The sequence below is a fragment of the Zonotrichia albicollis genome, chromosome 1 (assembly GCF_047830755.1).
Source record: "Zonotrichia albicollis isolate bZonAlb1 chromosome 1, bZonAlb1.hap1, whole genome shotgun sequence".
In the NCBI taxonomy this organism is placed as follows: Eukaryota; Metazoa; Chordata; class Aves; order Passeriformes; family Passerellidae; genus Zonotrichia; species Zonotrichia albicollis.
This window is the reverse complement of record NC_133819.1, coordinates 27,521,315-27,543,545: the sequence shown is the minus strand read 5'-3', so window position 1 is coordinate 27,543,545 and position 22,231 is coordinate 27,521,315. Positions and strand designations below refer to the sequence as shown.

The 22,231-nt window shown below is 37.1% G+C and overlaps 1 protein-coding gene across 1 annotated transcript in view; it reads left to right on the top strand.

Moving 5' to 3' along the window:
- THSD7A (thrombospondin type 1 domain containing 7A) overlaps positions 1-22,231 on the top strand; it is a 267,196-nt gene that overhangs the window by 209,136 nt on the left and 35,829 nt on the right. Inside the window, exons 13-16 of the mRNA XM_014273675.3 lie at positions 1,743-1,875; positions 3,775-3,878; positions 14,190-14,384; positions 16,736-16,999. Coding sequence (XP_014129150.2) covers positions 1,743-1,875; positions 3,775-3,878; positions 14,190-14,384; positions 16,736-16,999 — 696 coding nt within the window. The remainder of the gene's footprint in view (positions 1-1,742; positions 1,876-3,774; positions 3,879-14,189; positions 14,385-16,735; positions 17,000-22,231) is intronic.

Sequence of the window (22,231 nt, the reverse complement as noted above, 5' to 3'; positions counted from 1 at the left end):
ATAGGTATGTAGCTAAATAGATATGCAGTTGTACATAATTTTGTCTGGCTGCTTCTATTCCAAGGAAAATTGAGGAGAGTTAATAAAAATCAACAGACTTTACATTGATGTGAGTGTTCTGATTTAAACATAAAATCCAACACCAGTTTAATACACTTGGCAAAGCTCTTTAAAACAGTGCAGTTCTCCCCTGAATTTTTATTACAGTGAAATCACACATGAAGTTAGCATGATGACAGGCTTAATATTTGCCACTTTTTATGGTTCTTTTCCTAAGCTCAACATGAGGCACTTTTCTAATGTGTACTATTACAGACAGACTCTGTAATACTCCCTCTTCCACAGGGTGATAATCCCTGTGTGGGACATGGTGATTACTCACAGCTACTCTCAGAATGTAAAAGATATTGTTACATCAAACATGCGGACTTGGGCTGTCACACCCAATTCTTTATGCTTGGTAAGGGACACAAGCATAAAGGCATTTTTCCAGTAATTCCTATCAGTGTTCAATGCATTCTAACAAATGAAAAAAGGGGTTAGGAAGACTAAATTCATAACCTTTGAAAAAGAGCGGGGAATTGAATCTATGAAATAGTTATTCATTATTATATATGTGTTATTTTGTAGCAGTATTAATTGTTCTTTCTGAAATGTTTTTGTTGGAGGAGATCATACTGGGCAAAAATGCCATCGTTTTCTGTTGCCATTTCTGTGGGTTTTAAGAAAGTTCTTGATGCAATGAGCATATCTTCCTGAATATTCACCACATACTATTGTACAAGCTTCTATAAAACAGTATATTTGTGAACTGTGAGTGTTTTGTCTATTCAGTGAGTCCATACTAAAAGAACAATTTTTATTTCATGGGGTTTACCCATTTGTGCCAGCAAGAAGGTCAGTGGCTTTGCTGGGCTGCACGTCTGTCTTGCCCCTTGTGCCAGCTCCTGGCATCTCCTGGAGCTGTTTGACTGGGGAGTGAAGGGTTTCCTCTGGTCTGAAGAGTGGCCAGGTGGTGGAGAGCCACCGCCGGGATTCTCCTACTGCTCACTCCTAATTACAATTGCTTGGCCGTGGTCCAGCACGCTTCTGTGATCAGACAAGCTGCAGCTGCTGTAATAACCCACCCAAAGCTGATATCAGCCCAGTCAGCCAAATGTCTGCTCTACTGCTCTCTGTGAAAAAAATAAAAACCCTCCAAGATTTTTACCTAACATAGGCATTGCTGTGGAACTAATACAGATCTGTAGCTTTTCTCTTAATTTTCTGCCTGAAGAACCGATACCTGAAGATGACTGAAATCAAAATTCCTACAGGAACTATTTGCTGTTTAGCATTAATAATGGATGACCATAATAATTAAAAACTGCAAACTGTAAAGGAATTCTAGAATGAAATTTCTGTTTCTAGTTTTACATGTAAATGTTTAGAACAAGCTTACACCTTCAAACTGTAAAGTACAGCAGCAAACTAAGCAGGCTTAGTTTTTGTTCTCTTGAACTGTTTATTCATTTCAGCTGTCTGTTCATTTGTTCAGTATTGCTGGTATTGCTTTCTGTTTAGTTCTGCTTTCTGACTTTGAGATGAAATTAAAGTGTTTTTTCTATTAGGCTTAATTTTTCTGCTTATGGGTAAAATAGCATGTCAATATTGTGGCAATTGGTTCAAAAACCTTGTTTTCACCCTAATTACTTTCAACCTTAAGTAGCAGCAGTAGAAACCAGCTATTGTACTCTTTGCAGGGGGTGTCACAGTCAGGAAGCAGTCCCGTCACCGAGTCATCATCCAGCTCCCTGCCAATGCGGGTCGGGAGTGCCCAGACTCTTTGTTTGAGGAAAGGGAATGTGAAGCTTCTCCTGTCTGTCATAGTTACAGGTATGTGAGACAATCAACCAAGATTTTTAAACTTGTACTACCTCTAGAGCTTGCTGAATTCCGTTACTTAGCAGTAGTTGTTTTTCTACTCTGCATTATTTAGAAAAGTAGGATACACATCTGAATCAAGGTTTCACAACAGATATATAGACTCAGTTGGGCCCACAGGGAATCAGTGGTACATTTTGTTCCAACTCCTTGGAAAGAACATTGCAAGAACTAAGAATTACTTTCCAGAATAAATTTTTCCTAGAAACTGTTTTGACATTCTAAACACGTAAAACAAATCTTTCTAAAATATCCAAAGTGCTGAACTTCAAGCTTATATGTTTAGGAGAGCTGATTCCTAGGTTGAACAGAGTGCCACACTGTTCAACCTACCATAGCCTTCATTTTTCTATCCCTCTAAGCTCTGAGACAGCCCAGAGCTGAGGATATCCCCTATATGCCCTATGTCTTCTACATTCATCACAGAATGTTGAGGACTATTCCAGAAGGTGGAACAATTTTTGCTTAAGAACAGGTTTGGGTAGTTCTGTAATATCTATCTGAGTGTGTGGGAAGATCTAGACATACAAGAAGAACTTGTTGTTGATGGAGACAAAGTTTAGAAAATTCTGATGCCATTAGTTAGACTTACTTGAAAAAATAATAAAAAATGTATTTTTTAAATGGATAATATCTCCCATGAAGCTACTATCTGTTGCAGAGGTACAAACAGAATTTAAGCTTAGCTTAATGATAAGAAATTGAGATTAAAGTAATGTGTTGCTTTCATCATCTCATAAGAATGATCATTGCAAATTCTTTAGGAGATCACACTCTATGCAACTAAAAGATATGAAAAGATTGAAAAGGGCATTGGGGAGCTGCAAAAATCAGTACTCTAAACACCAGAGAAATAGAGATCAAGAACTTTTTATAGTCAAAATGAGAGTTGGAGTTTTGTCTTTTAAAATGCTGGCTGCTCCTTATCTCTTTAGTATCCTCAGTATCTGAGCTACATGATAATGTGCTGAGCATAAGAAAGAAGAGTTGTTAGAGAGTGGTAGATGGGGTCATTTATATTTCATGACACGAACTAATACTAAACACATGTTCAATATATTTCCTTTAGCATCTTTCTGACCTGCACACATGCTGCGACAGATGGACTCACACACTCAGCTGGCTTGTGCCTTAGTTGCTGTCCCATAGAGGCAGGTTGCAATGAAACTTGAGGTGCAAAACCATTGAGATAGTTTAAAACATGCAAACTGCTGATGGCTGGAGCTATGGATTATTTTAGAGTTGTGACAACAAACATACTTGGGTGGATTTGTTATATTTAAGGGCTGGGGTATTGTACAGAACTAGCAGGGAACTTTGTAAAAGTTTCATAGCAGTTTATGTTAATGATAGAATAATTTAAGCAGTGCAATATTGTATTTGTTATTGATGGGTTTTTGAAAGTTCTTTTTGTTTGTGTTTTATTTTTGGTATGGTGGACCCGTTGTGTTGGTTTTCTTGGCTGACTCCACATTTGTAAGGTGTTTCCACTCAACAGCCCAAGATCCCAGGAATTTCCTGAGGCACCCTTGCAATCACTCAAGCCCACTGTCCCAATTCTTTCCTGCAGCTACTTTTCCTTTCTGTTTCTTATTTCTCCTTTTTTCTTTCCACCTTTTCTTCCTCCTTTCTTCCATGTGTCTTTTAGGCCTCATCCTAAAAGAAGAAAAAAAGTTAACAGAGTAGGGATAAGTTTATGATACTGTTATTGGTTGTTTTGTGAATTGCCCATTACCAATTAGTAAAAATAAACAACAGCTTATGGTGGTTTGCAAGCACTATCTAGCACTTGTGCTGCCTGAAGTTTGATGGCTACAAGGTTTAGATGGATTTCTTCTCCTCTCATTTCAGGTGGAAGACACACAAATGGCGCAGGTGCCAGCTGGTACCATGGTACGTGCGCCAAGACAGTCCGGGAGCACAGGAGACTTGTGGACCTGGGCTACAAGCAAGAGGTTAGACCCTTTGTTTCTGTCATTTATTCTCAGAAATCTATAGATGTGCTGGTGTGGGAAATGCCTTACCTTTTAGGCCTTGTAACCTAACATTAATTTAATCTATCTTTATGTGTGTCAGCAAAGGAAAACACTGAAAGTGCTCAGAGCCATGTCTCAGTATGTTTGGAGTCTCTGCCAGCATGGAGATCCTACAGACTCTTCTGGCACTTGTTCCCTGATGCAATTTGTGTCTGTGACCCCTTACCCTTTCTCTGCACATCTCCGGGAGCATTTTGGCTATTTCTTCTCTATACCCTCAAATTAAAATAGTTACAGAGAGCAATGGGAGCATGAGATTGAAGACTTTGCATTAACACTTTAGAATTCAGTGCCAGCCCATTTCTCCAGGTTGTGAAGGTCCTTTGAATAGCATTCCTTCCAGGTAGGTACTGACTGCTAAAACTGTCATTGTCCTCAAACTTGCTGAGCATGCTTTCTGTACAGGTTGTTAAAGCGACTAAACAGAACTGTGCTTGGAGTTAACCACTGAGGTGAAACAATCTTAACTAGCTGCTGGTTAGACTTCCAAACCACTGACCCTTTGAGCTCAATGATCCAGATATTTTTGCACCATTTCCATTATGTAGTAAATAATTTTTACATCCAAATCCAGCTTTACTGTCACCTGTCTTCATAGAGAATTGTGTGGCTTTGACAGAATTGTGTATGTGTGACTCTGTTAAATATAGCCAGGAAAAGGGTTTTTTTAGATGCATTAAATACATTCAATGGGAAAATAAATGCAGTTCCTATTTACTGTTATAGTAATTGAATTGCTTTGAACTACTGGTCAACCTTGAATTCCAGGAAGGCTTTTCTCCTTTGTTGTTTCTGAGTGCAAACTTGTATTTGTTAAAGCACTATTGGCTCAGCGGATTGTGCCATTGCCGAGGAAGGACATTGCTAACTGCAGAAGTGAAATGTTCAGGTCATTAACTTCCTTGCAGCATTAAAGGAGGTCATGGCGTACTTAAAAAGTTATGGAGTAAATCTTAAACTAGTAGCTCCTACCACTTACTCAGAAAGTGTCACAGGAGATCAATTTAGAGCTTACCACAAAATGAAACCTTAAGGCATTGCCTGCTAATACAAAAGACTTCTGGCTGCGGTAATTATTTCAAAGGTCTATCACAATGGAATCTATTTCTAGCAGCTCTGGAGGATACATTCAGATTGCACACTGAGAAAATAAGATTTCTATCTTTGATGGTAGGAATTCAAATAGTAAAAAGTGTTGTCTTCTGTGCTTACATGGTAGTACCTAAATCCCTTGCCTTTGTCTCAAAGTCAGTTAATAAAGAAAGACAGTTAATAATAGTGCATGCAGATTGGATTTTATTATTCTTTTGTGTCATGAAAGTTTCTTTATATTTTCTTAAATGTAATTCCAAACATGTACAGGGCACACATATATAGAATAATACATGATTTTGAAATTAATTGCCATGTAGTTTTCAAATCTGTTAAAAGAGACCGGCGGAATTTCCCTTTGGTACTACACAGACTTCGATCTTGTGAAAGATGATGTATTCAAGCAGTAATCTTGTTCCCACAAGCAGATAAAATGCAAGTAGCTCTCCAGTGTAATGTGGTCAAGTGGTAGGATGAGTAATCCTTAATTAGGAACCCCTGGAGCAGCTAAGCCTGAAGAAAGCTGGTGTTCTTGATAGAATTCTGTGAATGTTTCTGAGATCAATTGTTAGAAAAGATTTTTGTTTACTACTGCTTTTTGTCAGGTCTATCCCATGTATAAATTCCATTGCAGAATTCACAGAGCAAATTATTCAAGTTGGAAAATAGAACTTTTTTGTACCTCAGTCCAGATATCAAAATATGAAAATGTTGTTTAGGCTGCTGCAGTGTTGAAAGTTACGGGCACTAAGGACAGAGGGGGTTTTGGCCAATATTTTTTTCCCATTTATGTAAGTGATGTAAATTAACGTCTAAGTTTCCAACTCAAGTTTATTATGTGTCATGTCTCAGTGTTGCAATACCTCACAATGTGTTGACCATATCTTTTATATTCAGTAATGCAAATTAATAATCTGTGGCAGCTAAACACAGCAGCACAGCTTTTCCTCAGATCGACAGAGGTAAAATATTTTCCCTTTACAATGAATATGACTTAGAAGTAAAAGTTGAATTTTTGCACAAAAGTAAATTTCACTTTGGAAAACACACTTCTCTAATTCTAGAGATTATCAGCTAATTCTTTTTATTCACACCTCAGAAAATTGCATTTTCAACATGAATAGTGTGTTTTATTTGATAATATAATTTATCTCCCACACACAGTATCAATTCCCTATCCCCTCTTGCCTTTCAAATTCTGCCATCAAAATAGCCATGTGTGAATTTTAAGTGGCACACATTTTTGTTTGGCCCCATGCACAAGAGCTGATTTAATGTGAGGTGCTCACTGAAGGGAGGCTGACCTGAAAGCAAACATCTGCCTGACTGAGCTGTGCACTGGACAGTATTAGAGAGATTTCACCTGAAGGAAGACTTGAGAAGAAGTTTTATATCCTCTCCCTGTTATTTCTTGGCTCCCTTCTGCACACTTGGCTACTCCTAAATAAAATTTCTACAGGCTGTGGAAAACTTTGCATAATAATATGTCGTTAAAAAATTCTGTACTATATATAATTTCTTTAATATGTGATGTAGATGTGGAAAAGACTGAGCTACTACTGTGAAATTCTTTTTAACCACTCCAAAATCACAAATTGCTAAACACTGAAATATGAAATCCATTTGGTATAACATTCTGGTGCTGCTGTAACATTATGATTGCTACTGTAATACAGATATTTTGATCAGTACATTTAACTGTTTGTTGGTGAATTCTGTACAAATATTGACCATACTGTGAAAATTGTTGACACACCAGCATTTTTTTTCCAGTTGAGAAAGAGTTCTGTTTCAAGTTTCTGCTGTTCATGATGCAGAAATCACACATTGATCCATCTGTTTTGTGCCAATTTGCTTTTGATGACAAAGCAAAATAATAATATTTTAGAAGTAATCTCTGCCATTTGGTTTCCCATGCACTGCTCTTTCATTTTGGATTGATACTCAGTAGAGCAATAATTCCATTCTTCTTTGTGGAAAGGGTTCTGAGTTCCTCTTTTTCAATGCAAGGGAATGTTGCCGTTGCTATCAGCTTGTCCTACTTCTGATCTGATTGCCCACACACAGACACTGTAACACATAGATTATTAGCAAATGTGTTAAATGAGAAAGTATAGGAATGTACACCAGGGAAAGGCACATCTGACCATGCATTCATTAGCAGTTTATTTTGAACAAAATAGTCTGCTACTGTAATGTTTTAGTTAGAAAGATAATTAAATCTGAAGGAAAAACTAGAAGTTAGAAATCATTAGAAATTACAGTTAGGTGTCTTAGGAGTCTCTGAGTAACTAGAACATATGCATGCCTTGCTTTGTATCACAGCTTTACTATTTACTCTTCCATTCTTCAGATTTTTTTAATCACATTTCATCCTTCTTGGCTAAAGAGATACTTGGGTGAATCATAAAGTTTAGAATAGTGATTCATTGTTAAAGACAGCTTTGTTTCTATCTGTCTTGTATAATGGAGGTTTTGTTACAAATCATGTCAGTTAAATGAATGTTGTAAAACTATAACTTGGGTCAATGCAGAGGAAAGAGAATAAAAGAGCTTGGTGGTTTCTGGGTTTTGTTTTAAAAAATATTTTCTCTAAAAGTATTTTTTTAAGTGTTTGTTAGCTATTCATGCAAATAATGGGCAAGCATTTATATCTAATCCTAAGTAGCATTTAATACTGAGTAGCAAATTCATTGCAGTAGTCATAAACTTTATTTGAAGAAGGTTGGTGGTCATGACAATGTATTGAATTCCTCTGATGAATGAAAATCTGAATTTGTACCACTGATAAAATGTCTTCTAAGAGTGGGTAAGCAGAGCTGGAGTGTATTACAGAACTGAAGCAACTTAAGACTTCTGTCTTTTATTCAAAACCCTCAAGAGGAGATGACATGTGTGCATCAGCAAGGACTTTGAAATTTCCTTTTGGCCCTACCCAACAAGAAAAGGGATCACAGAGAAAAGCCATATTTGACTGCGACAAAATTTATGTTTATTTTCATAAGCTGTTTCTCAACTAACTATTATTTGATCAGATGTATTGATGAGTCACTTGAAATCCAGAGTAGAGAGAGGCACAGTGGTGGAAAATACAAAATACACCCTTCCCCCCCTGCCCTCCCCCCACAAGAAAATAAAAATAAGACAACAACCACCAGCCAAAAACTAGACAAGAGAATAAATGCTTGGTAAACCCAAGCTACTAAGTTTGAAATTGTGAACAATTTAGGCAGGTGTGTTGTGTTATGCTCATATGTTAAATCTGGGTTAGTAAATCTCAGCTTCAGTGACTTGTGAAGGAACTTAAAAATACAGCGCAAATCCCTTTTGAATTGTATAGGAAAACCTAAGAAAGTTCATAAAATTTGTTTTGCCAGTAGCACCTGCAAGTGTAAGATAGGGCTTGTTGGGCTGCATCCCAATGGTAATGAAGAGGACATGTAGCAGATGAGAAGCTTGAGTGCCCAAACTGCAATAACTAAATCACATCATGATGTGTATGGATGGGTGCACATGGTAAGGGCCATCCCAGTGACCGAAAGGAGATTTGCAGAAGGATGCACAGCCTGCAGTCCTTGCCACCATGAATCTTCCTCAGAGTCTTGTAGGAGGAATGGGATAAAAATTCTGATGTCAGCATATTCTGCAATAGCAAGAGGAAAGTTATTTGTAAATTTAAACAGAAGTTTAAGTAACCTGGCTGCCAGAGAAAATACCTGAGTAGCTGCTTTATGTCACTGGGAATTGGCCTTTATTAAAGACCTGGTCTTGAGCTCTCACTATTCTTCATTCACAGTGTTTGTAGTTATTCGAAAGAGGAATGGGAGGAAGCATCCCAGGATGGCCACGGGCACACAGAGAGGCCTTACAGGCTCTTTAGAGCCGTGGGGAGGCTTGAAGGCAGAACCAGTGGTCAAAATCTCTTTTCTCACTCCACAGCTTAAGAGGAGCCTCCCTCTGCAGGCATTGCTTATGGAGGCAGGGGACTTTGATGTGTGGGTGTTACATGCCCTTACTGAAAGCACAAGAAAGAAGTGAAAATCATGGAATGCTGCTCTTCATGGAGCTATAAACTACTATTTTAATGTCATTGAGCCTTAACAGATGAGAGTGCTCTATTGCCTGGTTTGTGTTTTAGTCACTGCAAAGTACAGTGATCAACTTCAGGAGTCATAAGTAAGAATTTGGACAACTGCTCAAAAGCAGTGTTTACATGAGAACATAACTTTTTATTTGCAAAAAGAGAGCCACAATCTCCATACAACTTTATTTGGCAGAATACATTGTTATTGTCTTTGGAACATAAAGAGCACTCAGTCTTGTATTTTCCCAATATTATGGGCATATACTTCTTCTTAAGATACTTTGTGCTAGGAATACTTTATCACACTGTGTCTAGTCCACTGAGTCCCACAATGAAAAAAATAAACATAGATGAAATCATAGCTTAGACAATATGGATAGAAGGCATAAGAAAACTTAGTGTGCTGAAATAATTCTTGTTTACTAGAATTAGAAAAAAATATTTTTGTTGTTAAAAATAGTTAGCAATTGAAAAAAATTCTATCACAAATGTATTGTAAAAGAAAGGACAATAGAGAACCTTAATTTAAAAAGAAATTTTTAGGTGTAGGAGGCACTGAATCTCACGCCCCAGTGAAATGTCAGTGAAGTATGCTAATGATGAAACTGGAAAGGCTTTTATATAAACTCACACGTGGCATGACTTGCTAAAACACAGTCTCAGTGTTTCATTATGCCAACAAGAAATATATTAGCCTGTAGTCTCCTGTGGGTACTTGGTGGAAACAATGCTATCCAACAAAGTTTTAATTACATGAAAGTCCCTTGTCTATAAAATTTAGACTGCTATTTATTTCACACCTTTCTTCTGGGAGCTAATCGTTGTTAAATACTAGAACAATTTTATAAGTGAATGGTTTCTATGTTAAATTTGATTTTTCTGTTAGCTGTACTCTTGTTTTATGTTTTCACTTAATAATTACTATGTTTAATTCAGTAATGGAGGAACCATGCTCTTTCCACTTACTGCTAATGTCTGTAATAAATATAAGGTGGTTGTATAAGCAAAATAATTAGCCTGGTATGGTATAGCTTTATAGTAGCTGAAGACACTTCTCTGTATAGTGAGTAAATCATCAATCTAGCAACCTCTACTTAAACACCCATAGGTCTGATCCAAGAGAGATGGGATGAGTTTGCCCAGGTTAGCTTGTGAGTGGAAAAAGTAACTTCTCTAACAGCGAGAGCATTTCAGATGTCAAGATTGTTAGCTGGCCAAAGAAGTGTATTAATGGAATGTATGCAGTTGGCAAAATCCCTGCTTCTAATAGTGGAAAAATACACACTTTTCAGCTGTTATAAAGAGTATAAACCTTGATACCCAAATCTGGAAAATAACAATAGGAAAATGGGATATAGAGAAAATCACCCAAGTCTTATCAACTAGAAGTAGCTGAATAGTTATGGACAAGCACTGTGAAAATTAAGATTTGGGGATTGATTTAGTAGGCCACGCTGTCCTCTAATTTGTATTGTTATTAAGGTGAAATATTTAGATCTTGAGAATGAAGTTTTCCTTCTTTGATTGCTATGGTACAACTGACAGTTAATCTAGGAAAAAACCAAAGTGTTAATCCTCAGGGGAGCTTTTCACCTGAGTCTGTTGGATGTAAATTAGATGCATTAATATGAGTCTGAAAAAATTTATGACATAATGGGTATCTGCTCATAGAGTAATGTTTTGTAACTAGGAAAGAGGAGGGAATGAATATTGGTTTTAGAAAAAGTCAATTTAGCTAGAAAGAAAGAATGTTCTTTGGTGGACAACATTTCTTATCCTATCCAAGAGCTAGATGGAGAGGGAGTATGTAAAATGAGAATTAAACTTTTGAAGAAAGTTAGTAAAGGATATTAATTAAAGTTATTAAAGGAAATTAAAGGCGCTAGTTAGTTGACTGTCTTTTAGTTGTTGGCTAGGTATAGTTTTCACTGCTAAAAATGGTGGCCTGTATCTCCCTGAAAGTGCAGTGAAGATAATGCAATTAGTTTTGCTAATGTGTGCGTATAGCAAGGCCAAACTCAAGACAGAGGATTTAGGTTTGACCTCTGTGAATTTCCACATGGTAAAACTAGTCTGAACTGTGGTTTTACCTTAGAGATATTGATGTGTGCTATTAGCAGAGAAGAGCATCTCACAAAAATCCAAAGCTATAGCCTAGGCTTCTATTGGAAGATAAAAGTTTGACTTGTGGTTTTCTAAAACATTTGTGTGATCTTAGAAATCTGATAGTACAGATTTTCAGTTTTTGGATATTTTATTTTTCTCACTGAAGCACTGTAATTATATCTGAAAATAATATTTCCTCATGTAAACTACACAAATAGTAATAGGATTTGACATAATAATTGTATTAGACAGTGTGCAGCTGGCCAGTCCCCCAGTAAGCACAACTTAATGCAGTGCTGAGCCTATTACAAACAGTGCTGGCAGCCCTGCTCCAAAGGGCAGTTAAGGATCAGGGATGTTGTTTGCTCAGTATCTCAGGAAAAACACACCCCCCTCCCTCTCAGTGTTTTACAGTAGATGTGTGGCAAAACCAATTCCCTTGGGACCTTTGGGTATGTTTTAGTAGGGACATGGACTTGAAATGGAACACATGGGTCAGCAAGTTCAGCTTCCTAAGTCACCATGAGGCAGAAATTTAGTTTAGAAATGCCAGACTAAAAAGCCTTTTTAAGAAATCATAGGTCACTAGACCATTACAATTACCTTAAAGCAATTATAAAAAAAATTCCCTTAGCTATGCTTCCTTTTTTTTCCTCCAGTAGGAAATAGTTATAGAATCATAGAATATCCTGAGTTGGAAGGGACCTGGAAGGATCATTGAAGTCCAACATCTGGCCCTGCACAGGACAGCCCCAAGAATCACACCATATACCTGAGAGTGTTGTCCCAATGCTTTTTGAGCTCTGTCAGGCTTGTGACCACTTCCCTGAGAAGCCTGTTTCAGCTCCCAACTGGGTGTAGAATCCTTTTCTAAAGTCTAAATTAACACCCCCCTGACACAGCCTCAGGCCATTCCCTCACATCCTTTCAGTGGTCACCAGAGAGAAGAGCTGGGCACCTGCCCCTCTTCTTGCCCACTTATAGGCAGTTTTCTCTTTTATTTTGAAGTATTGCATTCGTACTCCCCTTTTCTCCAAGAGTTGAACTTGATTTTTTTTTAAATTCGTGCTAATAAAGCAATTATTGTCAGCACAATTGAAGAGCTATGTTTAAACTATGGAGTGTAATATAAAAAGCTATATTCCTTCATATGAATACAGAATATTTGGATGCAATGCTACTGCCACAATATGTGACCCAAATTATTTTACAGTCGAGGTGCTTCATCTACTGTGTGCTGTCAGATGCCAAGAAGCATAAATATGATTCTATTGTGTGAACAAACAACTAGAATTTTCCTATCTTGTTACTGTATAATAAGTCTTGTGATGTTTTGGGAAAGGACTTAAAGTTGGGTTTATTGAGCTTAGAATAGATAAGCAGCCATGCTTTAAAAAAACTTGAGAAACAATTATAGAGCATTGTTGACTTTCATGAACAGGTAGAGAGCCTCCTCAGCAAATTTACTGGTGATACAAAACTGGGATGAGTGGTTATTACCCCAGAGGGCTATGTAGCCCTTCAGAAGGATCCGGACAGTTGAGAGAGGTGGGCAGAGAAGAACTGTCTGATATTCAACAAGGGCAAGGGCAGGGTCTGGCCCCATGCACCAGGACTGACCTCCTGGAAAGCTGCTCTACCTGCAGGTCCTAGTGGACATGTAGCTTTCCATGAGCCAGCAATGCCTTTTGTGGCCAAAAATGCCAATGGTGTCCTGGGGTGCATTAGGAAGAGCATTGCTGGCAGGTTGAGGGAGGTGATCCTGCCCCTGGCATCCAGGTCTGGGCTCCTCAGTACAAGAGAGATATGGAGCTCCTGGAGCAGATCCAGCTGAAGGTGACAGTGGTTAAGAGATTGGAGCATCTCCTTTGTGAGGAAAGGCTGAGTGAGGCCTGTTATCCTTGAGAAGACTGAGAGGGGATCATAACAATGCCTGTAAGTATTTGAAGGGAGGATGTCAAGATGATGGAGCCAGGCTCCTCTTGGCAGTGCCAAGTTTGGGAAAAGAGGCAACAGGCAGAAACTGAAGCATGGGAAGTTCCACCTGAACATGAGGGAGAGCTTTCTTACTGAGCACTGGAACAGATTGCCCAGAGAAGTTGTGGAGCCTCCTTCTCTGGAAGTATTCAAGAGCCTTCTGGGCATAATTCTGTGCCATGTGCGCTAGGGGACCCTGCTTGAGCAGTGGTCCCTTAACATGAACCATTCTGTGATTGTTAAAGACTATATTAATGCCCTCCCTATTAGTTGTAAATCCATATGTTCCCTCTCCTTATTTTTGTATGACCTGGTGTTTCCTTAAGGAACTTGTTTTTCTTCTTAAGTGAGAAGCTTTTATTCAGGACATGGCTATCCTGTTCTATAAAGTTGCACCCTTATGGCTGATGATCTTTCCCTAGGAAACACACTGTATTCTTAAAATATTTTTAAGACCAAAAACTGCTGAAGAGCATCAGGCAGCAATACTGTTGTAAAGAGTTAAGTGGTATGCAGAACTCAAAATATGCTGCTAAATTTTAAGTTTATCCATCTTTCTGAAATTCAATCTGCTGATAAATCTTTATAACTGATACAATTAAGTTATTTAAGATGATATTGCAAGTTTTTTAGTGTCTGTCTGAGATGTACATTGTGTCAGTGATATCAGGAGAAATGATATGTAAAGTGGACTGGTGTGGATAATATGGTGCAACCTTTATAATATTTACAGTTGTCTGTAGTTTTTTAGCCTGGTAAGTCCTGATAAATTATTTTAAACAAAATCTTAAGTGAGCAATTACAAATGTATTCAATTCAAGGTAAAACTGGCAACAAATATTAAGCTGTCATATAGGTATTCTGGGCTTTCAGTGTGATTTTCTGATAGAATGTTGTAGACTTAACTGAATAGAGACATTCATTAAAAAAAAAAAAAAAGTGAAATAAGCTCCATCTCTTTTTGCTTCCAGCTATTACTTGTCGCAGACAAGATGGAGGACAAGCTGACATCAGTGAGTGCCTTAAGTACTCTGGCCCATTACCACCCTTGACACAGATGTGCCAGATTCCCTGCCAAGACGACTGTCAGTTTACGAACTGGTCAAAATTTTCTCCCTGTAATGGGGACTGTGGAGGAGTCAGGACAAGGAAACGCACTCTTGTTGGTAAGAGTATCAAGCAAAATAATGCTTCTGTTATTTATTATTGATAATGTTTTGTTTAAAACCTGAGGACTTCAGAAGTTCCCTTTTGACAAGTGTTACAGTGGCAGAAAGCAGATCCAATTTCCTGCTCTGTATGCTGCTGGTAGAACAATACCCAGGAGCAGAAACTCGTGCCATATGTCAGAGGCTCTTGATATGGGTAAGTGGCTAGAGAGAAGATGGGAGAGCATAGAAGAATACTTTTTCCCCCTAAATATAGTGCATATAGTAGGGTTTTTTTTGTTACGTTGAGGTTTTTTGTGTTGGTTTTTTTTCTTTTCATTGTGGGTTCTTTTTGTCAGAAAAGCCAGCAATCATCTCACTTTAACAGGATCAGATGTTAACACGCTTGCCTTCCTCTTCCCACACCTGGTCTCAGCTAAAGCAGGTTTCCTTCTCTCATGGTGTTCTTTGGTGCATTTACAGCCACTATGGCAGCTGATTGTGTTTCAGCATTTTGTTATAAACCACCATTTTCAGCCTTAAGCTTTGGCTTACCTCTTTTGAACTTAGCTGCAGTCTTGAATGTCAGATTAAGCCAGTCCTTATGATTAAGCCAGTCCTTTCTCTGGCTGAATGTTTCCCAGTTCTTTCTTTCGCCATTTTTCATCGTCTGCATACAGCACCACAGACCACATAAGGCAATGGCTCTTTTTTTGCCTTATTTCTTGAGATAAGTAATAATGCTCTTTTTTTGTGTCCCAAGAAGGCTCTTTAAGTGTTATTTAGCAGAATAAAAAGATTTATCAGTGATGCCCTTGCCACAGACTTGTCCTAGTCTGGACACTGTTCCACTTTCAAACATTTTTTTCTTCAACTTCTTTTTAGTCTATTGTTTCTTGGTTTTGGGGGTTTTTTTAATTATTTTTTCTTCTGCATGAAGTGAAAAAAAAAAATGCCCTGCTTCTAAATTATAATTGAAACCTCAAGAGTGAGGCTTGGCCTCTGTCACAGCACTCTTTGCCAATTAGTCTGTATTGTCTGTGGTGCAGGAAAGCTAGCTAAGGGGGGTGCCCATTAGCAGGCTCAGAAGGAATGTGAGAGGATCCAAACCCTATCCCTGTCTCCATTCCCCTGTAAATCAGAAGACCAGTGGAAAATGAATAATTCATGATCTTCAAGAAGCCTCACTGTGACTGTCTAATAATTCCAGTAAGCTTTATGTCAGGTTTGCTTCCACAAGGGAAAAAATGAACAAAACTGACTAACAGTGTTTTTCCTTATTTTGAAAACAGAGCAAGAAAGTACACATTCTTCCTACCACAATATTAACACTTTGTGATACTTCCTGTCCTAATTTAAGTTACCCCTTCAAACTTGCCAACTCTGTGATGTGTGCTATGGTGTATTCTCTGTGGCAGTGTGTTACCCAGACTTGGAATAAATTCATAATTATTCCTGATAAATACTTCTAGAGGAGAAGCATACATTTAGTGTTGTCAAAAGAATGAGAAACTTTTCTCCAGGTATCCATTTTCTATTCTACTGTTCTAAATGAAGACAATAGCAAATACAAGAACTAAGGTTGTTGCTGCAATGTCCAGTGCCTTGTTTTGAATAGCGGAGAAAATACCACAGAATATTACATTTACAGTAATATCTAAGTAACAGCTACTTAGATACTACTTAGTAACAACCACTACTTTTGCAAAGACTACTACATTAATTTATATAAACTGGTTTGGAAAGGAAAACTAAGCAAACTTTACCAAAGAGAAGATTTTAATAAATTTATTGGAAGGGGGAAATTGAGCAGATGGCTATGCTACAGTTCAGGAAAGAAAGCAAGAACAGTACTGAATGGAAACAAATTCAGAGAAGGAGCTTATTCTGTTAGAGGGAAAGAATGGTAATTATGAACAAATGTATGATAACAGGTGATGAAAGAGTTTTGGTATTTTGAAAGAAGGTACTAGTGTAGCAAAGATGCATGTTACTCCCTTCAACTTGAAAAACCTTGACCCCAATAAAAATCTTGTTATTGAACTGCACACTGCTGGTGAAATAGCAGGAAAAGAGTGTATTTTTTAATTGCTAACTTTTTTGAACTTTACTCCTGAAACACTTTTTGTAGAAATTAAATATAAATTACATCTTCTTTTTAAAAAAGAAATTGCCTTTATGAAAATTGTAGGTATCCCTTACTTTAGAAATTCAATTCAATAACAGAATTTAATCAAGATTAATGTAACAGGTATTAGGTGTATGTATGTATGTAGTTGCAAGCACTTGTTACAGAAGGCTAAATTAAATTTTTGGGAGATAAGCTGTAAACTGGTACAAACTTGCTAATAACTATTTCTTCTTTCTAGGAAAGAGTAAGAAGAAGGACAAATGTAGAAATTCTCAGCTGTATCCTCTCATTGAGAATCAGTTTTGCCCATGTGACAAGTACAGCGCTCAGCCTGTGGGAAATTGGTCAGACTGTATTTTACCAGAGGGTAAGACAGAAGTGCTGCTGGGAATGAAGGTCCAAGGAGATGTTAAGGAATGTGGACAAGGCTATCGTTACCAGGCCATGGCATGCTATGACCAAAACAATCGACTTGTGGAAACATCCCGATGCAACAGTCATGGTATTACAAACTTATTTTCTTTCATCTGTTTACTTACGACCTTTTAGTTTAACATAATATATGTACAGGTAGAATTAGCAGATTATATTTATTGATTAGGCTGCCTTTTGTCCCAGGATACCTTCAAACCTAGCATATTTTTGCTGACTTTTAAAATGGTAAAATTAAGTAAAGTCATGGTAAACTACTAACTAGGTATTTTAATTGAAAAAAAAAAATTCTTGTTATTATTCCTGATAACTGTAGCCAGAAATTTGAGAAAAAAAGCCATTTAGAAGGAGCAAATAAAAAAATTAAACAAACACAGGACTATTTTGGAAAGGCTGAAATATTTCCCACTGATTCTCTAGATAGCTTTAAACCCTTAAATAACCTTATCTCTATCATTTGCTCTTCAGCACCTTAACTAACAGGACCCGAGTTCAACAGCACACAGCCCTTTTTTGCTGTGTAAGTCTGTCATGTGTAAAACTAAGATGGTTAAAGACTTTATATTCCTTGTATTTACATTGCTTCAGGAAGGAACAGTGTTCCTTCCTAAAGGGGATGCATCTGCAGCATTACGATCAAAACTGGCTGTTTCAGGTTTTCAGTGAGCCAGAAATGTCCTAATTGACATCAGTGGAGTTTTTGTCTTCATTTTTTCCTACTTGCAGTGAAAATTTGTATCTGAGCAATTGGTATGAAAAGCTGGGTGTTAGTGCTGTTAAAAGGTCAATTTAAGTTTAATTCACAGAAGGCTTCTACTTTCTACTGTTAAATTAAGATAATAGATATTTCATTTATTTACTTGGATATATTTAAAATAGAAAATTAAAGAGATTGAATTAAATAAGGCAGTTTTAATTTGCACTATTAATTCTAGTTTAGAGATATGACAAACTAGAAATTCAATGTATCAAGCCAATGTGTAAGCATATACTATGTTAGAAATTGATCACTTTTTCAGCATTAAGTTCAGAGTGACCTTCAAAAAGTGGAAAATTGTAAAAGCACTTCAGTATGTAGGAAAGTAGGAGAAGTGATGGCCCACTGCCAATCAGTTTTTTGTGACTTGAAGAATGGGCACTGCCAGCTTTTGTGTCAAAAGAAAGGAAAGAAACTGTTTGTCCAAGAGCATGTTGTTGTTGTATGTGGTAAGTAAAAAGCTGCTGCTAGGAACAACTTTTTGTGTAGAAGAAGTATGGATGTAGCTGCTTTCAAGCCCTGGCAGTGCATTTTGAGGTGCAATTCCATTGCAAGAGTCAAAGAAATAGAAGAGGAAGAAAAATGTATTAAAAAAGTATATTCTAAACCATCATTGTTTACCCTGATAGAATTCTCTCTTCATGATAGTAATTTCTGATCCAATAGATTTTTCAGGGAATGTGGCCTACATTCACAGTGACCACAATGAATAATAATCCAGTGGGAAAGCTACTAAAAATGTGTTACTGTTATTCCTGCTACAGCCAGGGCTGCAGTTTATATGCTATTAACACTCACAGGCATCCTTCCAAAAACACAATATAGCAATGCTTTGTTGTGCTCTTTCTTTCTCAAGTTCCATCTTTTCTTTTTTTTTTTTTTTTTTGTCACAGGAGACTTGAAGTCTCTTTTAACTTTGTAAAATGGAAGTGTTTGCTTGTCATTCCTGTATTTATTGTAGGTTGGGAAGCCTGAAACCTTTGTTTTTAGGTGCTGTTTTCTTTTGAATTCTTTCTTTCTAGATCAGTTCACTAAGATGTCTGGTTCCTTGATATTCCACTACAGCTCCCCCCACCTCACACCCCTCCTGTCTGTGTTGTCCCATCAGTTCCATCTGAGAGGGAGGCTACACATTAACTTGGTCCATGGAGTCATGTGTGAGCACATGAAGCTTGGAATTCACATTGAACTAATCCTGTATGCCTTCTACTTTCCTAAAATTGTTTGACGGGAGTTTCATGTATAGAGGGAATGAAGTATGTAGAATGATTTTGATGACAAAGGTTTAAACTGATCCTAATGAATACATCACTAAATTTATGGTTTCCTTTCCAGTAGATCTCTGTTATTGATAGGTTTTGTACATACACATAGTATAGGTTTACATAAAGCTTACCTAATTTATTGTTTGCCTTCAGCATTTTTTACAGATTTAGCATATTTTTGAAAATACAAGGGAGCTAGAACAAATTATATAGGTTTTTCAATCTGATTTCAGTGTATGTTTACTGCCTTTTCTGAATAACTACTTTGTATTCATGGATTACATTCTGATGATTTGTTTTATTTTTTGCAACGTGTACAAACTTCTGCTTTGCCAGTTAAATGTTATTTTATGTTTTCCCAGTACTTATTTACAACACTTTTCTTGTTATTCTCATGCTCTTGCTGTGTGACAGCTTTTCAGTTTGGCATCTTCTCTAGGTTTTATGATGCTCTTTGTTTTGCTTTGGTTTAGTTTGGTTTTGGTTGGGTTTTTGTTGTTGTTTGGAGGTTTTTTGTTTGTTTTGTTTTCTTTAATAACAAACATAAAAGTTATATGATGCCAAATCAACAAGGGACTTCTGTAGTATCACAATAGTACCCCACATGCTGAAAAATAGAAGTGCCTTGTAACTTCCCATCAATCTGAATTTGGCTTTTCAAGCAGAACTTGACAGGACACATAATTCAAGCCTGCTTGGGTTATTTTTGTAAATTTTAACAGAGGATCTTATCTCCCTACAGCAATGATTTTTCACTAATTTTATAACTGATTTTTCAGTGGATTTCTCACTAATATTTTTGGCCGATCTAAAGTGTCATCAGGTTTTTCTTCTATGTTACCTGTTCTACTCTTAGTTGCTGTGGGTCTCTTATTTCTTTTCCAAATAATATATTATGTAATTGAAATTTTTATAGCGTATGATTTGGCAAAGTAGGTTGTACTAGGAGGGAAAATAAGTCCAACATTTAAGGGGAGATATTTCCTGTCTGGTATCCAACTTGAGCTTTTGTTGTCTTCTCACACTGTGAAATCCTGAAATGGGAAATGGAGATAATTTAACTTCTTCAGCTGTGACAACAACCTCTAAATCTGTCAGGAGGGACAAACTGCACCCACACTGATATTATTAATACATCATGAGATATGTTTTATGATATATTCAAATATCACAAGAAACTCAAATAGTGAGACTTTCAAAAGTTTTATGTAAATATTACCATGTAAATTTACAAAGCCATGAACAGGTCAGTGTTGAAAGCCATGTTGTTTTGAGTGGAAGAAATGAGAAAACAGACCTGCTCTGCTGTGCCAAAAAATTCATAAGCTGTTTGTTTTGCAAAATGTTACTTGCTTATCATCACAGTTTGGTTATTTATTCAGAAAAGGAAAAGTAAACAAAGCCAGAAGAATAAATACTTCAGGGCTCTCTTTCCAGCATGGCACCTCTCATGGTCAAAAGATTTAAGAAGAGTTAACTAACAGTGTTTCACAGCCACCAAGGAGCTAAAGGACAGATGTGACACAAGGACCATCCTAAATTAGTATACCTGTCTGAGTATTCTCATGATAATTTTTGAAATTTTGGGTGCAGTTATAAAGTACCAAGTGCAAACAAGTTTCTCAAGAAGACAGGAGTGACTGTGAAAGAAAAAGAAAGGCAAATTGTAGTTAAGTAACTCTATTGGTACTGCTGGGTTAGAACTCTGGGAAGAAGAGGGCAGAAATCCTTCTGCAGAGGGTCCTTAGCTTTCTGTAGCTTAACAGGTGCTTCAAAAAAAAATCCTAAACAAACAGTTGAAGGTAGACTTAAGTTTCAGCTGCAGAGAGGCAAGGTGGATTGTTTTTTCCTTACTTTCTTTTTTCTCTGTGTTATATATGTGAAATATATTGACTTTCATTTTCAAAATATTTTTATTTCACAATTGAGTTAAATTTATTGGTAAGAAAGTTTGCACTATTCAGCGGTTATGTGAAATATTCTGCCACTGGTATTTTCATCCATTCCAGTTCTGCAGAGTGTGGGCAAGAGCTAAGAGCTTCCAGGTGTCAGCAGGTGTGGGAGCATCAGCTAAAAGGGGTAACTGAGCTGCTCTTTACCTGTTTCCCTGAGTGGAAGACGCACAAATTGCTCTTTCTCTGCTTCCTGCTTTTCAATTCTACATAGATAATTTTATCGGAGAAATATAACTTATTTTGTTAATCAAATGTGAGAGGGCTTTTTTTCTCCATTAGAAAAGCCACAGTTGTTTTTCATAGCTTTATCCCTGCCATGAGTTGTGTACTAGAGCTCTGTGGATAATGACATATGTCTGCCAACAGTCTGTTTCCATGTATTTGTGAAAAAAATTGAGAGAGATTCTCTTCATTGTTCCTTTAAATTGTACCTTTAAATTTTCATGACAAAAATCCCAAAAGCAAGCCACTGCCGTGCTTATGAACTAAACTATTTGCTCTTCAGAATTCAGTTTTTCTCCACCATATATCAATTATGAATCATGACCCACATAAGCTGGGTGGTGGTTGTGTTTGTGTGTGCCTGCTGAAGGCAAACAGAGTAGCATGGCAGACAGATGCAGCATTTTTATATAGGTCGTATTACTCTGCTTAATTCATGTCCGTTTACTGTTAAGACCTTAGGCACAGTCAAGCAGTCAGGATAGTTTGTCTGCTGCCTTATTAGTGTGAGATTATTTCCCCCTTCAGCATTAATTAAATGAGATGCATTGATTTGTGCTGACTCTACAAAGCCCTCTGTGGCTACAAGGCTTATGTGGAGGATTAGAGAGGAATATCTGCATATCAGTGAATACTTTTGCAACAGCTGCTAGGAGTATCAATGTGAATGGAGGAATTTTGTATTTAATTGCTTATATGTGCAATAAAATAAAATCCTGTATGGTATAACATAGTCTATATAGTCCAAAATGTCTGTCACAGCTTGCTTTATCCACCTTTATTTGGATTTTTAGATGTGGCTTTTTCACTCTCAATAGTCTAACCTGAAGCAATGCAAATTTATACAGAAAAAAAAAATCAGTGTTAAAATTTAATTGGGACTTTCTTTTGAGTGTTTATTCAAAAGTAAATATATTTCCCCTTGGAAATTCTAATCTAGTATGGTAGTAAGCCTAGGTTCTCAAATTGTTATTAAGATACTTTACTGTTTCATAGCCTGTATATTTTCTCATATTTTTTAAAATCTATATATATTTCTGTCATGTGTTTTCTCGCAATATGTTGCCTATTGCCCTGCACCAGAAGTCCTACCTCAGGCCTAT